General features: G+C 31.1%; 2 protein-coding genes and 2 long non-coding RNA genes across 5 annotated transcripts; 1 reads left to right on the plus strand and 3 right to left on the minus strand.

Moving 5' to 3' along the window:
- Positions 1–5,425: 5,425 nt before the first annotated feature.
- LOC126680472 (uncharacterized) lies at positions 5,426–6,937 on the minus strand. The gene is made up of 2 exons (XR_007641180.2): positions 6,853–6,937; positions 5,426–5,627 (listed from the first exon to the last, which is right to left on the minus strand). It is a non-coding gene; the product is annotated as an uncharacterized LOC126680472 (long non-coding RNA).
- A 4,857-nt stretch (positions 6,938–11,794) lies between these two features.
- Positions 11,795–15,344, minus strand: LOC130015622 (uncharacterized). The gene is made up of 3 exons (XR_008790898.1): positions 15,222–15,344; positions 13,520–13,619; positions 11,795–12,330 (listed from the first exon to the last, which is right to left on the minus strand). It is a non-coding gene; the product is annotated as an uncharacterized LOC130015622 (long non-coding RNA).
- A 4,063-nt stretch (positions 15,345–19,407) lies between these two features.
- On the plus strand, positions 19,408–20,399 carry LOC126680432 (pentatricopeptide repeat-containing protein At4g38150-like). Its single transcript, XM_050375558.2, has one exon. The coding sequence runs from the start codon at positions 19,427–19,429 to the stop codon at positions 20,276–20,278; it is 852 nt and encodes a 283-aa protein (XP_050231515.2). The 5' UTR covers positions 19,408–19,426; the 3' UTR covers positions 20,279–20,399.
- Positions 20,400–22,224: 1,825 nt separating this feature from the next.
- Positions 22,225–25,124, minus strand: LOC126680440 (E3 ubiquitin-protein ligase RSL1-like). 2 transcript variants are annotated; one of them, XM_050375568.2, is made up of 4 exons: positions 24,973–25,124; positions 24,113–24,275; positions 23,267–23,944; positions 22,225–22,688 (listed from the first exon to the last, which is right to left on the minus strand). In XM_050375568.2, the coding sequence occupies exons 3-4, from the start codon at positions 23,878–23,880 to the stop codon at positions 22,484–22,486; spliced, it is 819 nt and encodes a 272-aa protein (XP_050231525.1). In that variant the 5' UTR covers positions 23,881–23,944; positions 24,113–24,275; positions 24,973–25,124; the 3' UTR covers positions 22,225–22,483. The 2 variants fall into 2 exon arrangements, with proteins under 2 accessions (XP_050231525.1, XP_050231520.1); XM_050375563.2 differs by having other exon boundaries at positions 23,267–23,947.
- Between the last annotated feature and the right edge of the window lie 193 nt (positions 25,125–25,317).

The raw sequence follows: 25,317 nt of genomic DNA on the forward strand, positions 1-25,317 counted from the left end.
CGGTTCAACCGGTCCGACCGGCCGGTCCGGTCCGGTTTTTAAAACACTGGTTTTATGGTTTAATTTAGCTGAGTAATTATAACCGAATAGGGAATAAACAAAACAGACCTGCACAAATTATAATTGAATAAAGGGTCATTGCACCCCCTGAACTTGTGATACAGGATCATTTAATCCAGTTTCAATTTGTTTGATTAACTAACCCCGAAACTCTTCACTTTTGGGTCAGATAATTCCACAATTATATTTTAAAAACGCGTAAAATACAAATTGGAGGTGAGGAATGCGAAATAAAAATTAAAAAATTTTCTAATTGTTGCGATAAAATTATCCTAAATTTATTTTTTTGCAATAAAAAAATAAAATGTAGGGTTATCTGACCTAAAAATGAAGAGTTTTGGTGTTAGTTGCTCAAACAAGTTAAAACTGAGTTAAATGACCCTATGTCACAAGTTCATAGGACGCATTGACCCATTGTTCAATTATTATTTCTCTTCTAGCTTCTATTTCATCTTTCCATCTATACTATATATAAAAGCACGGATGTGGGGGGCAGGCAAATTTACTGAATAATCCTTTTCAGTTTACAACTAAATGAAGGTTTTATAGTCATTCACTAATTAATTATTTAATTAATCATTATTATAATTAAAGTCCTAATTAGAATAGGTAGTTAAATTATCTCCAATTTAATTTTTAGTATGTAAAAAATAACTAAATTGTCTCCAAATTAGTAGGAATACCTATCTTTTTATTTGATTGAACTACAAAATTAAAATATTGTATTTGGTCAATATATTATTATTTAAATTTCTATCTTATTATTTTTAAAAATATTATTAATAAAAATAAGTTAATTATTTAATTATGGTTATTATAAAATTAAAAAAATAATAAATTCAGTATGGAAAAAAATATAATAACCGAATATATTATATTTACTTTTATAAAAATTCTTAACTAATTTAATATTAATTATAAATAAAAATTGACATAATTATAATAAATTTACTAATATATTCATTGACGAGTTACGTTACGAGCCACGTGCATAGCACGTGATGCGAAACTAGTTATAATAAAAGAACAAAGGAAACAGGAGTTGCTCGACTTGTAGAACATTCTTGATTCTTATAATATTGATTGGAAATTCAATATTAGTGTTCATTTTGAATAATCATTAATTCAAAATAGGGATATTGAAATTTAATAACATGGATGAATTTTGTTTGGGTTTTTTACACAAATCCCCTAAAAATGCTATGCTGTTTCACTTTTCCCTCACCATTTAAATTTTGGCAAAAATCTCTCAAAAAAAAATAAAAAATTTACAAAAATCCCTCATAACCCAAAATAAAAAAAATGAGACAATATTGTCCTTAGTATTTGTCAACATTTCATTGGTCTATGTTTGAATCAATCAAATGATGACACGTGGCAAATGTGGATTTGGTTAGACAAACTAACCAACCGCCACCGACCAAATCCCGGTCCGACCGGCCGGACCACCGCGGTCAACGGTAATCAACTATAGTGGTGAGATTTTAAAAGAATTAAATAAAATACAAATTTGCTATTAGTAGGAATAGAACCCATGACCTCTCACTCTTTGTCCATGTGTCTAACCATTAAGGCAATACATGTTTGTTGTCTTTATTTACTATTTAATATATATACAAATTTGCTATTAGTAGGAATAGAACCCATGACCTCTCACTCTTTGTCCATGTGTCTAACCATTAAGGCAATACATGTTTGTTGTCTTTATTTACTATTTAATATATATACATATACTCTTTAATAATGTATAAGAAAGTATTTAAACTAAATATAAACATATTAAAATGGTTGATTATAAATAATATATTATTATAAAATATTACGCTTGTTAAAATTTAAATTAATTTATTCTAATTAAATTAATACTAGTGTAAATTAAATATTAACTTAAAGTAAATTAAGTTAAAATAAATTTATAAATTAATGTATTAGAAACACAATTAACTTAATGTCAACTCGATATAAACTCAAAATAAATTATATAAGTTAATTTAGTTGATATTAAGTTAGTTTTTAAAATTATAATAAATTACTAAAAAAATTGCTTCAAATTGACATGTAACCTTCATCAAGTTTACATTGAGTTGACATTAGGTTCACATCGAGTTGACATTAGGTTCTCATTGAGCTTACATTGAGTTGATATTAAGTTACATTTCAAAATTAAAATAATTTACTTTTTCGGATTGACATTAAATTTATATTGAGTTGACATTAGGTTGCATTGACATGATATTTACACTGAGTTGACATTAGGATTACAATGAATTGACATTACGTTTACATTGAGTTGACATTGAGTCGTCATTGAGTTGATATTAAGTCGACGTTGAGTTGGTATTAAGTTAATTTTTAAAATTATTATAGTTTACTAAAACATTTACTTTGAATTGACATGTAGTTTACATCAATTTTACATTGAGTCGATATTAGATTTACATTCACTTGACACTGAGTCGACGTTGAGTTGATAGTAAGTTTAATTTATATTAAGTTTACATTGAATTGATATTAGGTTTATATTGAGTTGACATTGAGTCATCATTGAGTTTACATTGATTCGACGTTGAGTTGACATTAGGTTTATATTGGATTGACACTGAATCATCATTGAATTTATATTGATTTGACGTTAAGTTGACATTAATTTACACAAATAATTGCGAAAAATCTTAAATAATTTACTTTCAATATACAATTAGTTTATTTTTAAAAGTATGAATTATAAAAAAATAATTTTACTATTATAATAAAAAATAATTTCATTTAAAATTTATAATTATTTATCAAAATATTTACTTTGAGTTGATATTTAGTGAACATTAAATTTACATTAAGTTGACATAAATTTATATTAAGTTCAAATTAAATTTACTTTGAGTTTATATTAAGTTGACATTGAGTTCATATTAAGTTTATATTCAGTTCATTTATTTTAAATTTACTTTCGACTCATGTCAATAAAATCTTAGATAGTTTGCTTTTAAATTACTATTACTTTATTTGTCATTTTATAAATTATTTTTAATAGTATAAATAATAAAGTTAACATTAAGTTGTCATTGAGTTGACATTAAGTCGTTATTAGGTTTATATTGAATTTTTGCCCACCATGGCGGGTCCCACCACCACGTATTCGACCACGACCACCTCGGGTTTGACAAACAAACCATTATATTTTTTAATTTTAACAAGTGAAATATCTTACTAGTCTTACTCATGTATTAATAAAGAGTGTAAAATATAAATATATGTATATTTTATATTTTTACTGTGTAAATATTTATTAAATAAATTAAATTAGACTAATTTAATAGTAACTTTAATTTAAACTGATATTTATATTTAATTTATACTATAAAAATAATTTCATTCTAATAAATTTATAATCAGATGTATATAATATATATATATACATTATAGAAATGTTGACAGCAATAAGTTGTTGCCTTAATGGCAAAGCATTTGGTCATATTTGTAAGAGGTCAAGGGTTCAAATCCCCTTAACCCCAATATGATGTTTTATTTAATTTTTAATTATTAAACAAATATTGGTCCAACCATTAAAAATGGTCAGACCACCAACCATTGGTGGTCCGACCGGCGTTCACCAGCAGTGGTCTGACCGTTGACCGCGGTGGTCCGGCCGTTGACCGGCATTGACCGCGGTGGTCCGGCCGTTGACCGGCGTTGACCGCGGTGGTCCGGCCAACAATAGTCCGGCCGGTGATGGTTCGGTTTATGTAAAATTAGGAGAAATTATTGAGTGTATTGGAAACACAATAGGTAAAATACACTATAGGGACAAAATAGTAATGACAACCATTAAAAGGTAGACATGAAAAGAATATTTTAAAATTGAGGAATTTTTGCAAAAAAAAAAAGTTGAGTCACTAACATAAAGTTTTGAAATTTTAGGGGATTCCATGTAATTTTCTCATTTTGTTTTTTGATGGCCCAAGTCTGAATTTGGATAACGTTTTTAAGACGTATACATTTTATTTATTAATGTAGTTGGAACTATTATTAATTCATAGAATCTCTAATTTATTAATAAGTATAAGGCTACTCATCTGTAAAACTACCGACCTTTCATTTTTTTTCAATAATACCCTCACCTTGTAAAAACTTCAATAGCACTCTATTTCGCATTTTTACGTTTCAATAGCACCCTAAATTTAAAAAAATAGATGATTTTATTATTATAAGGATTAAATTTAATAAAATAACTAAATGAAAGGATCATTTTATACCTTTTTCTAATTAAACAAATACAAACACATCCCTTAACTTAAAAAACATCCAAATAAGCCCTCTTCCCCACTAATTTAAATAAAAAATTAAAAAATATTAATTTCAACCCTACATTTTTCCGGCCTCCTTCTCATCCCGCCACCCGCCGCTTCTCCACCATCATCCTTCATGGGAGGACGAGCTCGTCCTCCCATGGAGGACGAACTCCCATGGGAGGACGAGAACACCTTGTCCTCCATCCTCCCATGGAGGATGACAAGGAAGAATTCTGTCCTCTACGGTTTTTTTTTAAAAAAAAATAGCGAATTGCGGTGCGAAAGAGTCGGTAACGGATTTGAGGAAGTGGCGATTGCTCGGATTTTAATTATTTTAATTAAATAATTTTTTTTATTATTATTCATCTTTAAATATGGAGAAGATAGTTTTTTTGTAGTATTTATAACATTCAATATTATTTAGAATATGTGGTAAATATAAAGGACTTATTTTGAATTTTATCCAACTGGAAATAGTTCAATTTAATACTTTAGGGTGCTATTGAAACGTAAAAATGCGAAATAGAGTGCTATTGAAGTTTTTATAAGGTGAGGGTGTTATTGAAAAAAAAAATGAAAGGTCGGTAGTTTTACAGGTGATTAGCCTAAGTATAAAAAATATTAGCGGTTTCTTGAAAATATGAATTCATTACACTTATTATTTAAATTAATTATTAATTTAAATAAAAATTTAAAATATAAAGTCATTATATTTATTTTTAAGGCATAAGGTACAAAAAAATTCTCATAGTTTCTTTAAAAATACAATTTAATCTTTTTTGTTTTTTGGGTACAATTCAACCCTCCAATTTTTTTTATTGAACAAGAACACCCTTTCGTCAATAATCATTGTTAACTGGTGACATGGTATATAGAAAAAAAGTTCAAAAACATCCTCAATATTCAAATTGTTTACATATTTTATATTTATCAATTTTTTAAATATTTTTCACCCTCTTTTTGTCACGACCCGAAATCTCGAGTCGAGACCGGCGCTAGGGAATGGGAGTGGTTGCTCCGAAACCCGTAGCAAGCCTGAAAAACACTATAAATTTTTCGCTTTGAAAATAGAAATGTATGAAACATTTATTAAATAACTGATGGGACAAAACATCAGAGTTTAAATGCGCTTTAAAACATTTGAATACAATGAGACTATACTAATCTATTGCGGATAACTACTATTGTAGCGCTACTGAACAAAATACCACAATTCAAACAAGGAGACTTCGAGAAGCAAACAAAGTGAAGTCTCGTCCAAAAAGACAGGTAACGATCCTGAAAAATAATTCCACAACGTGGGTCAGATATACTGGTGAGTTCATGCCGTTACAAATAAATATTACATAAAGTTAAAAACCGTTTTATATTTAAAATAACTTTATGTATTTTCGAAATCCTTTGAAAACATCTTTAAAACAATTGAAGTCTGAGCTCACACATAACATATTTCAATCAAGACTTCAATATCAAAGAATGTCAACCATATACGTTGACCTTTAAATTAAACCACATTTCTTAAATTCGTCCATCTACATTGATGGTGAAACTTATCAACACATCATACATGCATAATCTTATGGGACCGATAGCACAGCCAACCGATCAACCATATCCACAACATACATAAATCTTAAGGGACCGATAGCACAGCCAACCGATCAACCTTATTCACCTGAGACCGATAGCACAGCCAACCGATCTAATACACACACACACACACACAATATTATGGGACCGATAGCACAGCCAACCGATCAACCATATTCACCTGAGACCGATAGCACAGCCAACCGATCTAATACACACACACACACAATATTATTATGGGACCGATAGCACAGCCAACCGATCAACCATATTCACCTGAGACCGATAGCACAGCCAACCGATCTAACACACACACACACAATATTATGGGACCGATAGCACAGCCAACCGATCAACCATATTCACCTAAGACCGATAGCACAGCCAACCGATCTAACATACACACACAATCCTGACATCGATAGCACAGCCAACCGATGTAACACACACACACAATCCTAACATCGATAGCACAGCCAACCGATGTAACACACAATCCTGACATCGATAGCACAGCCAACCGATGTAACACACACACACAATCCTGACATCGATAGCACAGCCAACCGATGTAACACACAATCCTGACATCGATAGCACAGCCAACCGATGTAACACACACACAATCCTGACATCGATAGCACAGCCAACCGATGTAACACACACACACACAATCCTGACATCGATAGCACAGCCAACCGATGTAACACACATTCAAGCATAAGCAATTGCATAATAATTTTAAAAACTATGTGTGTACCTTTCTATATCAAAATAATATATACATATAGTATATACATAAAACATACATCCATACAAGGCATGTAAACATATAACACCGCAACACATATATCACATAGTATATTAAAATAGAAGACTTTACGAATACCGAAATGTAAAAACATGTACTCACAGAAACCGTTTAACTACGGTATTACTCCGTCAATGCTCCTTTAAACAACTTTGTTAATTTCCTTGGTCCTCCGACTCGATAGCTCAACAACTTGTCGAATCTAGTTAGGATCAAAATATTAATTCTCTTAATTAATAAAATCCTACTCTGGAATTAACTCTATATCATCTTAATTTAATTTAATTAATTAATTCTAACCTCCAAATACTTTCTTATTTAATAAGTACATAATTTATTTTATTCATGTAACTTTTCTTTACTTATCTCTTTTTACACATAAAATCATTTTTCAGAAATATTCATTTAAATATTTCATTTTTTTCATAAATATACTTCAATACACAAAATATATTTTTTTTTTCATCAAGTAATACTTTCCATTTCAAATATATTAAAACAGCCCTATATTAGCTTAAACTCCACTTTTGGTCAAAATACCAAAATTTCCCCAAACTTTTCAAAATTGACCATTTAGGTCCTTTCGTAAATCAATTAATTTTAAAATCGACAAAATCATTTTATCTCAGATTATTAACTTTCTAAATCTGGAAATTTTGGCTAATATACCATGTAGCCCCTTAATTTTGGAAAAAGGACAATTCAACCCAAAAATTCTAGTTTTCGGCAAACATACCCAATTCTTTTAAAAGTCATCAAAATTCTTTAAAATTCTCAAAATCATTTCACATCAGATTATATATATCAATAATCTGGAAATATGGTTAAATTACAGGTTGGTCCTTTATTTTTACAAAAATTACATTTTAACTCCTAAACTTTAAATTTTGACAATCAAGTCCAAATCCAACCAAATTCAATAAATCATCAACTCTCAAACTCAGAATCCCATTTATGTTTTGATCACTCCGGTCACCAAATTCCGGTCACCGGATTCCGGTCAAGCTCCGATGAGCTTTAAAAACCGTTAAAACGTTCAAAAATCATTTTTACACAATTTTAATCACCCAAAAATCTACCAATACATATTTATTTTAATTATCATATTAAAACAGCAGCCCCAAAATTATAATAAATTATTTTTCATAATTTTAACAATTTTAACAATTTAAAACCGTATAAACAATTAATAATCAAAATCGATTATTAATCCGTCAAAACACCTCAACTAAATCAATTAAATTCCATAAATAATCAACATATATATTTTCATACATTTTTCATGAATAATTTCTGCCCAGAAATTAAAATGACAAAAATACCCTTTTTAAACATTTTTTTACCGATTAAACTATTATAAAAATTAAACCCGATTAACGAACCATTAAAAATTCATCATTAAACATTTATTCACATCAACCCAACATCTAACTCAAACATAAACCAATTTATTTCCAGAAATTTAAAATCCATTTATTTATCCTTTTTAAGCGATTTTTAAGCCTTTAAAACTATTAAAAATCGAACTCCAAACCATTAAATCAATACCCGAAATGTTTAACATTTTTAATCCACAAAAATCACACTTTAAAGCATATTTTAACCTCACTATTTAGATCAGCCCAGAAAATTAAAATAATTAATTTAATTTCACGGAAAAATTATTTTAAAACCGAAACCCAACAAACTAGCAATTAAAACCAACTAATCAACCATTAAACAACAAGTTTTAATCATCCTAAGCATGTATCTATGGTTCATTCAACATCAGCAAATAAAAGTTAAGATTTGAGCTTTGAAATTCACCTTGATCCAACATGCAAAGATAGATTAACGATCTACGGAAAATGCTCAACGTTTTTCGTTAAGAAACTTTTGTGAGTAAAGTTAAAAATCTAGGACTTGTGTTTTATTTTTTTATTTGAGAGCTTAGGCACCCACACAACAATGGAGAATGAATTATGCTAGAGAAATGAAGGAGATGAGTAAGAAACTTGGGCATCAAGTTTGCTTATGGAAATATCTAGATATTAGTTTCATGTTTGGTTTATTTACAAGTTTGCCATTATGGCATTCTTGTAAATAAATCGAACTCTATGGGCAAAATAAATTTAAGTTTCTCAAATATTCAAAAACATTAAATCATAACATATGGGCTGAATTAAAATATTTTTGGGCCTTTAAAATAATTAGAATAATTATTTTGACGATTTTTAGCGTAAAATCGCAAAATTCACATTTAACACATAAAATTGCCAAAAGTTAAACTTAAGGCAAAACACACACAAAATCACATTTTCACACTTATAAATTCATCTCGTGAATTTAATAACTATTTTCGAGGTCCTACTTAATAAAAATTAGACACGCGCGAAAATAAATACTATCAAATAATACGGGGTATTACATTCTCCCCTCCTTAAAATAATTCGTCCTCGGATTATAATATCACTTATATCTCAACATCTATTATCTAGGACTAATAGGGTGCTCTCCCTTATCCTATTCCTTTGTTTACATTACAGAGTCGATGTCTCAGCATACTTACGTTAAAACTTATCCTTTTAAAACCACTTTTCTTTTCCACATAAAAATCCATGTCATAATTGTGCACCGGTGTGATGACTTCTCTCATCACCAAGAGTTGCAATGGCATTCCTCTTTTCTTTTCAACATACATAATGCACATGATGCATGTTCTAATAATGAATACAATATGAATGTAGTGATGCAATCCTATTCGTGCCAATGCAATGCTTTCGTGATTCGTGTCCGGGCACAATTATGTGTTCATAAAACAACTCTTTTTCATTAAACACATTTGTTTTTACAAAAATGGCGCCTGCGTAAGTTTCTGTAGACATAGAGCTCTGCAAAATTGCTTATTCCATAATTTTTCTATTTAAGCTCTCTACTCTTTACTACACATCTAAAGGATCTAATCTTATTCCTTGGTTTCAGGCATAGCTTGCGAAACTAGCCCAAATATTCTTATTAATCCTTGATTGATTGAGGGAATTTCGCCACTATTCAACCTCTCAAGTTCGGATTTTCATTGCCTCAATCTCTACCGCGTATTGCGTTAGGTTGACCCGGTCTAGAAACTGTCGTGTAAATAGACCTTGCTTGCTGAGGAAGTGGTTGGTCCACATTCTCTATTGTATTCCGCTGTACGGAATACAGGCATTCTCTCGCGTAATGACCCTGTTGGCCGCATGAAAAACATATATCCGTAGTAGCTTGACAAATACCTAAATGTATCCTTTCACATCGTTGACACATAGGATTTGTAAAACTAGAGCTTCCTTGCTCAAAATTTTGACCAATGGTTCTAGCCTTCTTGGCCTCTTCTCCTTGTCTACCTTTCTTATGGGTTCGACCATATCGTCGTTTAAACCTTTCACTAATTTGCCTCGAAGTCTGGTTTCCATAACCAAAACGTTCATCTCTGACGTGATTTGGTTGTGAGGGGTCAGGAATTTTACCAAATTGGATTAATGCGCTTTCCAGTTGTCTTGCGCTGTCGACAACTTGCACAAAATCCTTGTCTCTCTGAGTCAACAGTTCTATAAACTGATGTCCTAATCCCTTCACAAACATGGTGTTTACTCTGACTTGATCTGTTATCAAGTCTGGAGCAAATCTTCTCAATCGATTAAACTCGGTAACATATTCTTGTACAGATCTGTTACCTCGAGTTAACGATAACAGTTTGTCCCGGTTACCTTCGATTACCGCAAACGGTAAGAAGAAATCCTTATATCGGGTCACAAACTCTGCCCATGTTATATGACCCATTATTGGTTCAATTACTTGTCGAAACCAATCCTTGGCTGGACCTTTCATCGACATCTCCATTAACAACATTGTCTGTCTTTCGTTAGCTTGAAGTCTACGAGCATTTTGCTCGACTTCTTCCAAAAAGTCTAACGCATCACTTGATCCATCAAACTCTTTTCGGCTCAGTTTTACGTATGCTAACACCAGATCTCTATCAGCATTTCTCTCTTCCCGCTGATGCTGGTGTTGCATCCACTGCCCCATCATTAACACACAACTTCGTATATCAATAACTTCTGCTGCCAAATAATTTATATCAATATTGGGTTGTTGCGGCATTCCTTGTGCCTGCACATTCCCAGCTTGATATACTCTAGGTTCTTGTTGACCCCTATTTTGTCCGCGGCCTCTGTTTGCCGGTTGGACTGGATCATACTCTCCTAAATTAATTTCGGCCTCCCTTCGGGCCTCGTTTACTCGTTGTGCCGCTGCACGCGCTCGAGTGTTTCTTTGTTCAGCCATTCTAAGGCACAAAGAAATCTAAATGAGATCCTAATAACATGGCATCCGCATCATGTTCGCAAAGTTCTACCGCACATATAGTCGTGTCTCATTCTTACTTTACGAATTAGGCTCTAATAAAATTTTCATTCGTCTATGTCATATCTGGCTATAACTCACATGTTCTATACGTTTCATATACACTATTCCATTGCATGCACATAATAATCAATCACATTGCATGCACATAATCAAATCATAGCCATCACAAATACATAAAAATTAGGTTCAAAGAAAACCCAATTCATTTATGATTTACTCAATCATAACACATTCCATAAGTCTCGAGAGTATACTACTCTACGTAGACTAAACAACAATCAAAGCATATAATCATTCAAGTAAACAATTCACAACGCACATATCACCATATGTCATACATATAATCCTAATGATAATCAACTCATTTAGGAATTCTCGGCTAAAGCATATAACATAAGTCTCGTGAGTATATCTCTCTACGCAGACTTTATCACATTCGAAAACATATCACTTCTTTTCAGTGATTACGCTTCAACACATATCACATTACTCAATCAATCATACTCATAATAAACACACATTTCATAGATAATATGAGTCCCGAGAGTATACAACTTCTCGCAGACTATATACTCGAAAGCGTAATGCTTACTCGAGTACCCACAAACATATATTGTGCTAACTAACACATCTAACAGATATCCTGACACCACACATAGGACAGGACGTTTTGAAAAATATTTGAAAACCGATGAAAACGTTTTAAAGACATGACTGGAAGTCCTATAATCCGCAATAGTTCCTAACTTAACCTAGTGACATTGTACATTGCTCCTAGGTACATACAACATCTACACAACTAGCAGTGGTATCTCTGACCAACTGCACTCAATTCACATATTAGCAGAGGTAACTGGACCAACTGCTCTGATACCACCTTTGTCACGACCCGAAATCTCGAGTCGAGACCGGCGCTAGGGAATGGGAGTGGTTGCTCCGAAACCCGTAGCAAGCCTGAAAAACACTATAAATTTTTCGCTTTGAAAATAGAAATGTATGAAACATTTATTAAATAACTGATGGGACAAAACATCAGAGTTTAAATGCGCTTTAAAATATTTGAATACAATGAGACTATACTAATCTATTGCGGATAACTACTATTGTAGCGCTACTGAACAAAATACCACAATTCAAACAAGGAGACTTCGAGAAGCAAACAAAGTGAAGTCTCGTCCAAAAAGACAGGTAACGATCCTGAAAAATAATTCCACAACGTGGGTCAGATATACTGGTGAGTTCATGCCGTTACAAATAAATATTACATAAAGTTAAAAACCGTTTTATATTTAAAATAACTTTATGTATTTTCGAAATCCTTTGAAAACATCTTTAAAACAATTGAAGTCTGAGCTCACACATAACATATTTCAATCAAGACTTCAATATCAAAGAATGTCAACCATATACGTTGACCTTTAAATTAAACCACATTTCTTAAATTCGTCCATCTACATTGATGGCGAAACTTATCAACACATCATACATGCATAATCTTATGGGACCGATAGCACAGCCAACCGATCAACCATATCCACAACATACATAAATCTTAAGGGACCGATAGCACAGCCAACCGATCAACCTTATTCACCTGAGACCGATAGCACAGCCAACCGATCTAATACACACACACACACACACAATATTATGGGACCGATAGCACAGCCAACCGATCAACCATATTCACCTGAGACCGATAGCACAGCCAACCGATCTAATACACACACACACACAATATTATTATGGGACCGATAGCACAGCCAACCGATCAACCATATTCACCTGAGACCGATAGCACAGCCAACCGATCTAACACACACACACACACACAATATTATGGGACCGATAGCACAGCCAACCGATCAACCATATTCACCTAAGACCGATAGCACAGCCAACCGATCTAACATACACACACAATCCTGACATCGATAGCACAGCCAACCGATGTAACACACACACACACAATCCTGACATCGATAGCACAGCCAACCGATGTAACACACAATCCTGACATCGATAGCACAGCCAACCGATGTAACACACACACACAATCCTGACATCGATAGCACAGCCAACCGATGTAACACACAATCCTGACATCGATAGCACAGCCAACCGATGTAACACACACACACACACAATCCTGACATCGATAGCACAGCCAACCGATGTAACACACATTCAAGCATAAGCAATTGCATAATAATTTTAAAAACTATGTGTGTACCTTTCTATATCAAAATAATATATACATATAGTATATACATAAAACATACATCCATACAAGGCATGTAAACATATAACACCGCAACACATATATCACATAGTATATTAAAATAGAAGACTTTACGAATACCGAAATGTAAAAACATGTACTCACAGAAACCGTTTAACTACGGTATTACTCCGTCAATGCTCCTTTAAACAACTTCGTTAATTTCCTTGGTCCTCCGACTCGATAGCTCGACAACTTGTCGAATCTAGTTAGGATCAAAATATTAATTCTCTTAATTAATAAAATCCTACTCTGGAATTAACTCTATATCATCTTAATTTAATTTAATTAATTAATTCTAACCTCCAAATACTTTCTTATTTAATAAGTACATAATTTATTTTATTCATGTAACTTTTCTTTACTTATCTCTTTTTACACATAAAATCATTTTTCAGAAATATTCATTTAAATATTTCATTTTTTTCATAAATATACTTCAATACACAAAATATATTTTTTTTTCATCAAGTAATACTTTCCATTTCAAATATATTAAAACAGCCCTATATTAGCTTAAACTCCACTTTTGGTCAAAATACCAAAATTTCCCCAAACTTTTCAAAATTGACCATTTAGGTCCTTTCGTAAATCAATTAATTTTAAAATCGACAAAATCATTTTATCTCAGATTATTAACTTTCTAAATCTGGAAATTTTGGCTAATATACCATGTAGCCCCTTAATTTTGGAAAAAGGACAATTCAACCCAAAAATTCTAGTTTTCGGCAAACATACCCAATTCTTTTAAAAGTCATCAAAATTCTTTAAAATTCTCAAAATCATTTCACATCAGATTATATATATCAATAATCTGGAAATATGGTTAAATTACAGGTTGGTCCTTTATTTTTACAAAAATTACATTTTAACTCCTAAACTTTAAATTTTGACAATCAAGTCCAAACCCAACCAAATTCAATAAATCATCAACTCTCAAACTCAGAATCCCATTTATGTTTTGATCACTCCGGTCACCAAATTCCGGTCACCGGATTCCGGTCAAGCTCCGATGAGCTTTAAAAACCGTTAAAACGTTCAAAAATCATTTTTACACAATTTTAATCACCCAAAAATCTACCAATACATATTTATTTTAATTATCATATTAAAACAGCAGCCCCAAAATTATAATAAATTATTTTTCATAATTTTAACAATTTTAACAATTTAAAACCGTATAAACAATTAATAATCAAAATCGATTATTAATCCGTCAAAACACCTCAACTAAATCAATTAAATTCCATAAATAATCAACATATATATTTTCATACATTTTTCATGAATAATTTCTGCCCAGAAATTAAAATGACAAAAATACCCTTTTTAAACATTTTTTTACCGATTAAACTATTATAAAAATTAAACCCGATTAACGAACCATTAAAAATTCATCATTAAACATTTATTCACATCAACCCAACATCTAACTCAAACATAAACCAATTTATTTCCAGAAATTTAAAATCCATTTATTTATCCTTTTTAAGCGATTTTAAGCCTTTAAAACTATTAAAAATCGAACTCCAAACCATTAAATCAATACCCGAAATGTTTAACATTTTTAATCCACAAAAATCACACTTTAAAGCATATTTTAACCTCACTATTTAGATCAGCCCAGAAAATTAAAATAATTAATTTAATTTCACGGAAAAATTATTTTAAAACCGAAACCCAACAAACTAGCAATTAAAACCAACTAATCAACCATTAAACAACAAGTTTTAATCATCCTAAGCATGTATCTATGGTTCATTCAACATCAGCAAATAAAAGTTAAGATTTGAGCTTTGAAATTCACCTTGATCCAACATGCAAAGATAGATTAACGATCTACGGAAAATGCTCAACGTTTTTCGTTAAGAAACTTTTGTGAGTAAAGTTAAAAATCTAGGACTTGTGTTTTATTTTTTTATTTGAGAGTTTAGGCACCCACACAACAATGGAGAATGAATTATGCTAGAGAAATGAAGGAGATGAGTAAGAAACTTGGGCATCAAGTTTGCTTATGGAAATATCTAGATATTAGTTTCATGTTTGGTTTATTTACAAGTTTGCCATTATGGCATTCTTGTAAATAAATCGAACTCTATGGGCAAAATAAATTTAAGTTTCTCAAATATTCAAAAACATTAAATCATAACATATGGGCTGAATTAAAATATTTTTGGGCCTTTAAAATAATTAAAATAATTATTTTGACGATTTTTAGCGTAAAATCGCAAAATTCACATTTAACACATAAAATTGCCAAAAGTTAAACTTAAGGCAAAACACACACAAAATCACATTTTCACACTTATAAATTCATCTCGTGAATTTAATAACTATTTTCGAAGTCCTACTTAATAAAAATTAGACACGCGCGAAAATAAATACTATCAAATAATACGGGGTATTACACTTTTTCATTTAAATATAAATAAAATTTAAAATTGAATTATTTAAAAATCGACATTTTACGGAACTGGTTCGGGGAAAAAGGTCGGTGTTTTCAAAATAGGTTTGAATTACATGAAATTTGATTTTACTTGATTTAATTAGATTTAGTTAGGTTTTAATTGAATTCTGATTGGTTTACCCAGGTTTCGAAATATTTGATTAGGTTTCGATTGATTTAATTGAGTTTCGATTGGTTCGAATGACTATTTTAATTTTTATAATTATTTAATTATTAATATTTAAATGAAGAAGAGGATCAAATATGCTAAAAAAATATAAATATAAAATTTGTAAACAATTTAAATATTAAGGATGTTTTTGAATTTTTTTCCTATGTGTCACGTCACCGGTTAAGGTGATTATGGACAGAACAGTGTATTTGTTCAATAAAAAAATGGAAGGTCATATATGCTAAAAAATTATAAATATAAAATTTGTTAATAATTTAAATATTATGGATGTTTTTGAATTTTTTTTATGTGCCACGTCACCGGTTAAGGTGATTATGGACAAAAAGGTGTTTTTGTTCAATAAGAAAAATGGAGGGTCAAATTGTACCCTAAACTATAAAAAGGATTAAATTGTACTTCTGAGAAACTGCAGGAATTTGTTTCTACCTTTGACCTATTTTTAACTAAAGTAAGTATAAAAAATGTTAAAGATGCATCAATTCTTAAAAATAAAAATTCTTTATATTTATATTTTCACAATGAATCAATTCAATATTCTTCCATGGAAAAAAATCTACCATTGGTTTATAAATATTTAAATGAGAGAATTAGGGAAATGCCTAAATAAGAAAAATATTAGCAATTACCTACCACAATTTTTGGACTTGATTTACCTACCTATCCGTGTCAGTCAATTATTTTTATACCTATCCTATTTATTTTTATACCTAAAAATTACTCCACTTGTTTTCAGTGTCGTCTTCTTCTTCTTCTTTTTCTTCTTCTTTTTCTTATTCTTGTTCTTCTTGTTCTTCTTCTTCTTCTTCTTCTTCTTCTTCTTTTCTTTATCTTTTTCAGTTTTTTTTTTAAATAACAAATCAACAAATCAAGTCTAATCTTCAGCTCATAATATTTTAGGGAATTAATTTCTGTAATTTTATTACTATTTCTTAAAATTTTATGCTAGTTTCAAATCTATTTTTCGATCCGCTCGAATTTTTCATTCGTAATCAAATCACTTCAAATTTCACTTGAAATTCAAATCCAACGATCATAACTTTCTCCAAAAACAAAGAAAACTGTAATTTTTTTATTTATTTGTTCTATTAAAACGGTTTCTAACAGTTTCAAGCACAGTTTCAAATGCAGTTTCAAATGCAATTTCAAACGGTTTCATACAATTTTTAAAAAACATATTTATTATCGTTTAAAAGAAATTATACAATGGTTTCAAACAAGTTACAAGTGTATTAAACAGTTTCTAAAAAACAGCTTTAAACAGTTTACAAAAGTTTCAAACAGTTTATAAAGATTTCAAACAGTTTCATAAAACACAATTTGCAAACTTTATTTAAAAACAGTTTTAAACAATTTAAAAATGTTTCAAACAGTTTACAAAGGTTTCAAATAGTTTAGAACGGTTTCTAAAAACACTTTAAAACAGTCTCAAAAATAACAGTTTCAAACCGTTCACAAAAGTTTCAAACAATCTAAAACAGTTTCTAAAAAACATTTTCAAACAGTCTAAAAAATAACAGTTTCAACCAGTTTCAATAAAACAGTTTCAAACCGTTTACAAATGTTTCAAACAGTATAAAACAGTTTCGAAAAAACAGTTTCCAACAATTTCTAAAATTAATTTAAAACGTTTGAAAACCATGTCAAAACATCATTAATGAAGAAAAAACAATTTCTTCAAAAAAAATGAAAAAATAACCAAAAAACGATACTACAATTAAAACAAAATAGAAAGAAGAAGAAGAAGAAGAAGAAGAAGAAGAAAATTTTTAAAAAGAAGAAGACCAATGATGGTGATGGGGATGGCGGAGAACTTCGTTATTTCTTGAGAGGAATTAGGTCGAATTTTTCATAATGAATTCTTGTTTATCTTGAATTTTTAAATAGAATTTGTTAAGAAATTTTATTAAAAGAAAAAAAACGCAAAAGAAAAAGTTCTAGAGAAAGGAAAGAAGAAAGAGAGAGAATAGAAGAGAAGAAAGAGAAAAGAAAAGAGAGAGAAAGAGGAAAGAAAAAAAAATAAAGAAAAAGATAAAAAAAATAAGAGTACACATGTGCCTTACATTAGTGGAATAAAAATGCTAATAAGTTAAAATTCTATTTGGAGTAGAGATAAAAACATTATAAAAAGAGAGTAAAAATATAAATTTTTAAAATTGAAGTATTTAAAACAAGTAAATCTAAAAACAGAGTATTTTGTGCAAATTCCTCTATTTAAATTAAGGTTAAGCCCAGTTTGAAGCCTGTGTACTTTTATTTTTTTATTCATCTGGTTTTCATTCAAATTTTATATTCATTAAGCTCTTGTACTTCACGAATGTTATTTGAAAGTTTTTTTTTTTTACTGAATCATCACGTTTGTTCAGTTGACGTTACCGTTATCACCTGTGAAAATGATTAAGAGAATTTGAATTACTATGTGAAATTATTTTTTATTCAAGAGATCCTTTTATTTTAAAATTTTTATTTATCTTATCTTTATACATTCAAATTTTTATTTATCTAATCCTTATACTTTTAATTTTTTATTTATTTGGTTTCTCTTCAAGTTCAGTTCCACGCGCGTTTCACGGCAAATAAAGTGTATGCTCTTTTTTCATCTAAAAAGGACTTACAAAATCAAAAGAATTTAAACACAGAGACTAAGGTGGCATTTGATAAAACTGAAAATTAAGTGCTGAATTTTAAGTGCTGAAAATAATAATTGCTGATTTTTTTAAGTGCTGAATTAAATAAGTCTGTTTGATAACTGCAAATCTACAATTACCGAATATTATTGAAATTGTTATATTCGTATATTAAATCTTTAAAGATTAACTATTTTAAAATAAATTACTATATATAAATTATATATTATTTAAAAAATTCAAAATATAAATAAATAATATAAAAATAATATTATGAATATTACATATATCATAAAATAAAAATCAAATTTTAGTTGCATATGTTGATAATTATCTTTAAAGATAATAATGATACTCCCTTTTAACTTAAAAATTGGCCTTTAAAAAAATACTAATTTTTAAAATTTGAAAAACCGTTTAAATCTGATAATTGATGTTGTATGTTACAAACAGAAGTCCAAATAATATTAAAAAGCGGAAATATTAAATAAATGACATATAAACTATAAAAAGAAAAGTAAAAGTAGAAAATAAAATATTTATAATAAAAAATATAGTACTTTGCAATTGTAAATGCCAATCTAAATATAATACACCCATAGTGATATTAAAAAAATGATATATATGAGATAAAATATTTTTCTTCGTGAGTAAATTTGAGTGGCGAAGAAACCGACCAGTAGCCGATAGAAACTTCCAGTTACCGGCCTGTGCTAACAGTATTAAAGAGGCTGTCTCCAGTTTACAGTATGCACATGAAATTCGCCATGGCACAAGCAAACAAATTAAGACTCTGCTTCACCCACTCACTTCTCTTCAAATTCTCTTCTTCAAAACTCCCATTAACGTTTCTACAGCAACACTTCCTTAGATCATTCTGCACCCACAACAAACCCACCATCAACACCAAGGTAAACTTTTCACCCTCCCATTCCGATTCCGATTCCGACACCGAAAACGATTTCATAAAGAAAGAAATCGACAAATCCCAACTCCCTCCTCCCTACAATCCTTTCGACAAGAAACCCATTCCCGAAAACTCCGACGATCCCAACAATCTTCAGTTAATCTTCCACAAAATGCGGTCCGAGGGTCTCCAAAACAATGCAGTCAAGATGTTCGACGCATTGTCCAAAGACGGACTCACCCACGAGGCCTTACAACTCTTCTCCCACATTAAAAACAAAGGCCATATGCCTGACGTGGTGGCTTACACAGCTGTGATCGAAGCATACGCGAATGCCGGTGGTCAGTCTAAGGAGGCTCTCAAGGCGTTTATGAAAATGCTGGCTGTTGGGGTTGCTCCTAATGCTTATACTTACACTGTGCTTATTAAAGGGCTTGCTGGTGATGGGAAGTTGAGTGATTCTAGTAAGTATTTGTTGAAAATGATGGGTAAGGGTATGCGTCCGAATGCGGGTACTTATGGTGCGGTGTTTGAAGCGTATGCGAAGGCGGAGAAGGTCGAGGAGGCGAAATTTCTGTTGCAGCAGATGAGGGGAAAAGGGTTTGTGGCCGATGAGAAGGCGGTGCGAGAGGTTCTGAGTAACAAAAGAGGTCAGGTGTTTAGAACTGTCATCAACATTCTGTTTGATAAGTAGTTGTTGCTGCGTCCGATGACAAGTGGTGCTGTTTACGGGGTTGAATATTTTTGCGGCTATCAAACTATAACCTTAATTTTAAAAAGTTACAAAACGGTTATAAACGGTTATCAAATCATAATTATTTTACAAAATAATTACTGGTTTGGTGCTTAGTTGTACATCTTTACCTCATCCACATCGCTAATTCGGTAACCGTTTTATAAAAAAATAGCGTTGCTTCTAGGTCATCAACATTCTATTTGATAAGTACGTTTAGGCTCAAGACGACAAGCAGTGTTGCTTATAAAGTCATCTTGGTTTAGTCATAAACAGTTGATGGATTTTGAATACTTTATTGGCCAAAAACATATTTGGGTCTCTGCACAATCATTTTTTTTTCAACTTAAGTCCCTGAACTATAAAACGTTTAAAATAAGTCCCTGCACTATTAAAAGTTTCCGATTTAAGTCCCTCTGTGCCATTCTGTTAGAGAGTGAGATACAAACGCTTGACTCTGAGATTGGTTGTAATTAAAATTTATGAAATTAAAATTTTGAGTCCTTAAACTATAATTGTTTTACCATTTGAGTCCTTGCATTATAAATCTAACTTAAATTTTTAATTACTCAAAATAAATTAATTTAGTTAAATAAAAATAAATATTTTTAAAAATATGATATTTTAAAGATTGCGAGGTAGACGAACATTTTTTTAATATATTTAATTTTTTATAAAAATAAAAAATTATTGTATAAATAAAAAATTATTTTTATTCAATTAAATTAATAAATTTTAAATAATTACAATTACAAATTTTTTATTAATAGTCGGAGATGATTCTAGTTTTGGAATTGCTAAAAAAATTTAATAACATTAAAAAAGAAAATAAAATAAAAATATTATTAATATTATTTAAATTATGTGATAGAAAGACTTAAAATTGATGTTTCTAATAGTGTAAGGACTCAATTTAGAACAAAATGATAGTGCAGAGATCAAAATAGCATTTTTGATATGTAATTGTTAACGTCATCCACATTCCGTTAACTTGCGCAACAATAGGGATTTAAAATAGATGTTTTGCAGGGACTTATTTTAAACGTTTTATAGTTCAAGGACTTAAGTTGGAAAAGAGTGATAGTGTAAGGACCCAAATATGTGTTTGGCCTACTTTATTAGTGGGATTGTGTGATATTTATGCCACATCTACGCAAATCACCCAAAATTGGATTTGGTTACATTCATTTCTCATAAATTTTATGCGCAAAAATCTCTCAAAATAAATAATAGTTTACATTTACACTTCATATCCTAAAATAAACATATTTTATATCTATCACGCGCGTCGACATCTCATTAGTATTATTTTAGGTCATTGAAATGTTGACGTGTAGAGATCGGTGTCTAAAGCTAGCCGGCGATCAATGTTGGCCGGTGCCCGTTAGTAGTCAACTTGTTATAAGTTCTTAAAGAAGTTGATTTAGTTTGATTTCTAATTTCAAAAAATTGAAAACAAAAATCAAACTACATATATATAATAACTTTATTAAAATAAAATAATTTTTAATAATTTCAAATGGTGAAATATAATTTAACTTAAATTTAATTTCTAATTTTAATACTCTCTCAATTTATTTTTTATGTTTACTTTTTAAAAACTATATTTTTAGTTCTGTTAAACCGACAACCAAACAACACTATATCAAATCGTACCATTTAATTCAGTTTGATTTTTATTTTTTTCAAAAACTGATTGATTTTAGTATGTTTGTTATCGAACCGAAGTGAACCAAACAAACCAATGCACACCAATATGAACGGTCCACCGTTAGAAAACAATTTCTATCACCATACCCTATGCCTAATTGATTAATTATTTGCAAACCTTTTCCAACAAAAATCTCATATGGAAATGTAAAATTATTATCGCAAGAAAGATGGAGATTTCAAAAACCACCAAAAACTAACCCATAACAGAGGTTCCACTATCATAATAAGAGTGCATGCACATATATTTGCATGATAATATATTAAAACAGTGCTCATAACAGTGGCATTAGTAACAACAAGTTCAAATTTTCTCCGGACCATATATAACCGTCATTTTAAAAAAAAAAAAATTGGAGGGGAAGCGCTTGTGCGAGGAATCGATCCCACAACCTAACATATTGCTGCCAAATGCTTATACCATTTGAGCTATACCTCATTGGTTATAACCATCATTTACAAGTACGTAGTATTTCTTAAACATCTCTCCGTCGAAGCTGTATTTACGAAACCTTTCCACAGCGTAAGATAGAGGAGATAGCAAAATATAATAAATATCACCAAAAATATGAACAGGCAGATAGCATCTCCACAACGCTTGTGCCTACAAGAACACAAGTGCAATCTTTCTCCACATTGATGGCAAAAACGAACTCCACATCTGCATCAAACATCAATTTAACGTCAATTATATATAAATTTGGTGATCGTTTTTTGGAACGTTCCCTAGTTTATAGATTTGCAGCTTCTTCTGTTTTCATGCATATCATGTCACCCCTGCATGCTTTTCCATTTTCATGGATGCTCGTCTTATAACTTGTAATGAACTCTTTTCATATGTCAACCACAGCATTAAGCTTCGTTACTAAATCGTTTGACATAGCAATATTGGCGTAAACTTAGCAATGTAGTAACAAGCATTTAAAACACCAAATATATCATAGTTTAAACTGAAGTTTAAACACTAAATCATTTCAATCCAACTTTTGCATGCAGCATAGGTAAGGAGCAGGCTCAATTGAACTATAAAGCTAAATCTAAAATCCTATATCAGGGATGTTTAAGTGAGAAATTTTATGTGCACACCTATGTTACACGAAAAGGGAAACACTGATAACCGAGAAGCCGAAACAGAAAGATTCAAAACGATAATTTTTATGAGAATAAGTTATAAATATAAAGTTTTGGAACCTCGGAATCGTTATAAATAGCGTATGAAGGGGGCGAGAGACGGCTTACTTGCATTTTACTTCTCTGCAACCACTAATTCGCTCAACAGAGTGGCCACAATTATAGCATCTAGTCCACTTCTTCTCCTCTATAAGTTCCCCAACCAGAACATCATTTCTATCTCTCAGTTGTCCACTCTCGGTGCACTGATATCCTGCATGCCACGGAATCTTGCATTGATAGCAGAAGTGTTTCTTGCAGTTAGGACATTTGATTTTGTTCAGATTTTCCTTACATTCATTTAAAATCAACGCTGAGCAATCTCGGTATGGACAATAGCACCTTTCGACCCCTAAAGCCACTGAATCACATAGAAGATCGCACCATTTGTCGAAAAGAGGCTTTGCGATGATAGGCCTGCATGAGAGAGGGTCTAATGGATGCTTGCAACTAAGTCCAGGGCATTTGAGGTTCCCACTGATGGCTTCTATTGTTACCTCAACATATCTCGATATGCAATCCAGGCAGAAAGGATGAGAACATAAACTACCATTCTTAAATTTCCTGTTCGATAGCATCGGTTCAAAGCATATTTCACATGTGAAATTCGACACCTCTTCTACTTGTTGCTCGTGCTCTTCTACCACCTTTGTTTCTTGGGGTTTTTGCAGTCTGTTTCCCATGTTATGAGAGCTTCCTTTTTTGCTTATAAAGTTCAGACAAGCTTTTGAGGTTAGCCTCTCTCCACTTCTGAAGTTGAAAACAGAGGTCTTACTCTAGGGTAATTTAACACGTTATGATAAACGAATAATACAATTAACGCAACTAATACGACACGACCCACTTAACCTGTAAACAAGGGATTACAGCAGCAAATGTATTCAACTCTGTTAGAATGAGTTTTGAGTACACTACCTTTCTCATACATCTAATGGTCATATTTTGTTGAAATATATCAAAGTCCCACCAGGTTCCTCCATTTGCCAATTTTTGAGGCTTCGTCTTAGCAATTTTCCTCTACGTATAACTAATTTACGCATACAATAGAAGGTTTCATCTCTGCAATAATATAGTTGCTCTGCAGATGTAATGCCAATTAGCTTTCGCTAAACAAAATTTCATGTAGTGTGATAAATCAAGTACTGCACATCAATAAACATGGATATACCTCATGAAACTGAAAAAAAAACTTGAGATTATGTTGTCATCTAAAATTCAAGTCAAGAGCATCACAAAACCAAACTGAAAACATAAAAAGTTCACTATTTTGCATTTCCCCATCAATAAAAAAGACTGAAATTTATCATTTAAGGACATTTCCTTAAGAATCAAGAAGAAACACAAAACAAAAGAAGTAGAATCAAACCTAAAATTAAGTTTCTAATATTTTTGAGCCACATTATTAGCAATTAGAATAAAAAGAAAAACTTGTAGTAACATTTCTCACTCCATGCAATCTCTCAAAAACCATAAGTGGGAGAAACATAAAGGACACCACAACAAGCAACTTATATACAAAATTTTGAAGCAGGTTACTCCATTAATATGCTTTTTCATTCACTTTCTTGGAAACCAAACAGAAATTTGAAGCTACATCAACAAAGTCCAAGTTCACAAATTAACCCTTTTTTCTTTTATCAACACATAATGAGCTTAAAAATTAAAAAATAAAGTACAGAACACAAAACTTGCAGCAGCTTTTAAAAAAGGGTTTGATTAATGCAGTGTGAGCAACAGAAATTCTGAAAATAAAAATGCAAAATAATACAACTTACAGAGCAAAAAGAAAATAAGATTTCTGTAAGTTTTCTGGAGAAACAAACAGAGAATTAAGGAGAGCAGGTGAAAAAAGGGATGTAAAAATAGGAGCAGTGTGTGTGTGTGACTTAAAATGGGAGGGAAGTGTGAGAGAGAGTAAGTTGGTGGTATGCATTACTGTATGTATAAACGCACACAAAAAGACAGAATTCATACCGATGGAAGTTGGTTCAAGTAGTAAGCGGCTTGATATCGTTTAAGCAAGGTCTCGGGTTCGAGTACTTATAAATGCAGAAAATTCTCACTGGCAGACTCACCCACCATGCCAGGTGCGCGACGCGGGTCGGATCCAGATTAGTCAG

The sequence above is a fragment of the Mercurialis annua genome, linkage group LG1-X (assembly GCF_937616625.2).
Source record: "Mercurialis annua linkage group LG1-X, ddMerAnnu1.2, whole genome shotgun sequence".
NCBI classification, from domain to species: Eukaryota; Viridiplantae; Streptophyta; class Magnoliopsida; order Malpighiales; family Euphorbiaceae; genus Mercurialis; species Mercurialis annua.

Bases quoted from the DNA above. Each gene is read 5' to 3' on its own strand.
- LOC126680432 (XM_050375558.2), top strand. From the start codon at position 19,427: ATGCACATGAAATTCGCCATGGCACAAGCAAACAAATTAAGACTCTGC.
- LOC126680440 (XM_050375568.2), bottom strand. From the start codon at position 23,880: ATGGGAAACAGACTGCAAAAACCCCAAGAAACAAAGGTGGTAGAAGAG. The intron at 22,689-23,266 runs GTAAGCCGTCTC...TGTTTGATGCAG, and splicing joins TGCAGAGAAGTAAAATGCAA to ATGTGGAGTTCGTTTTTGCC.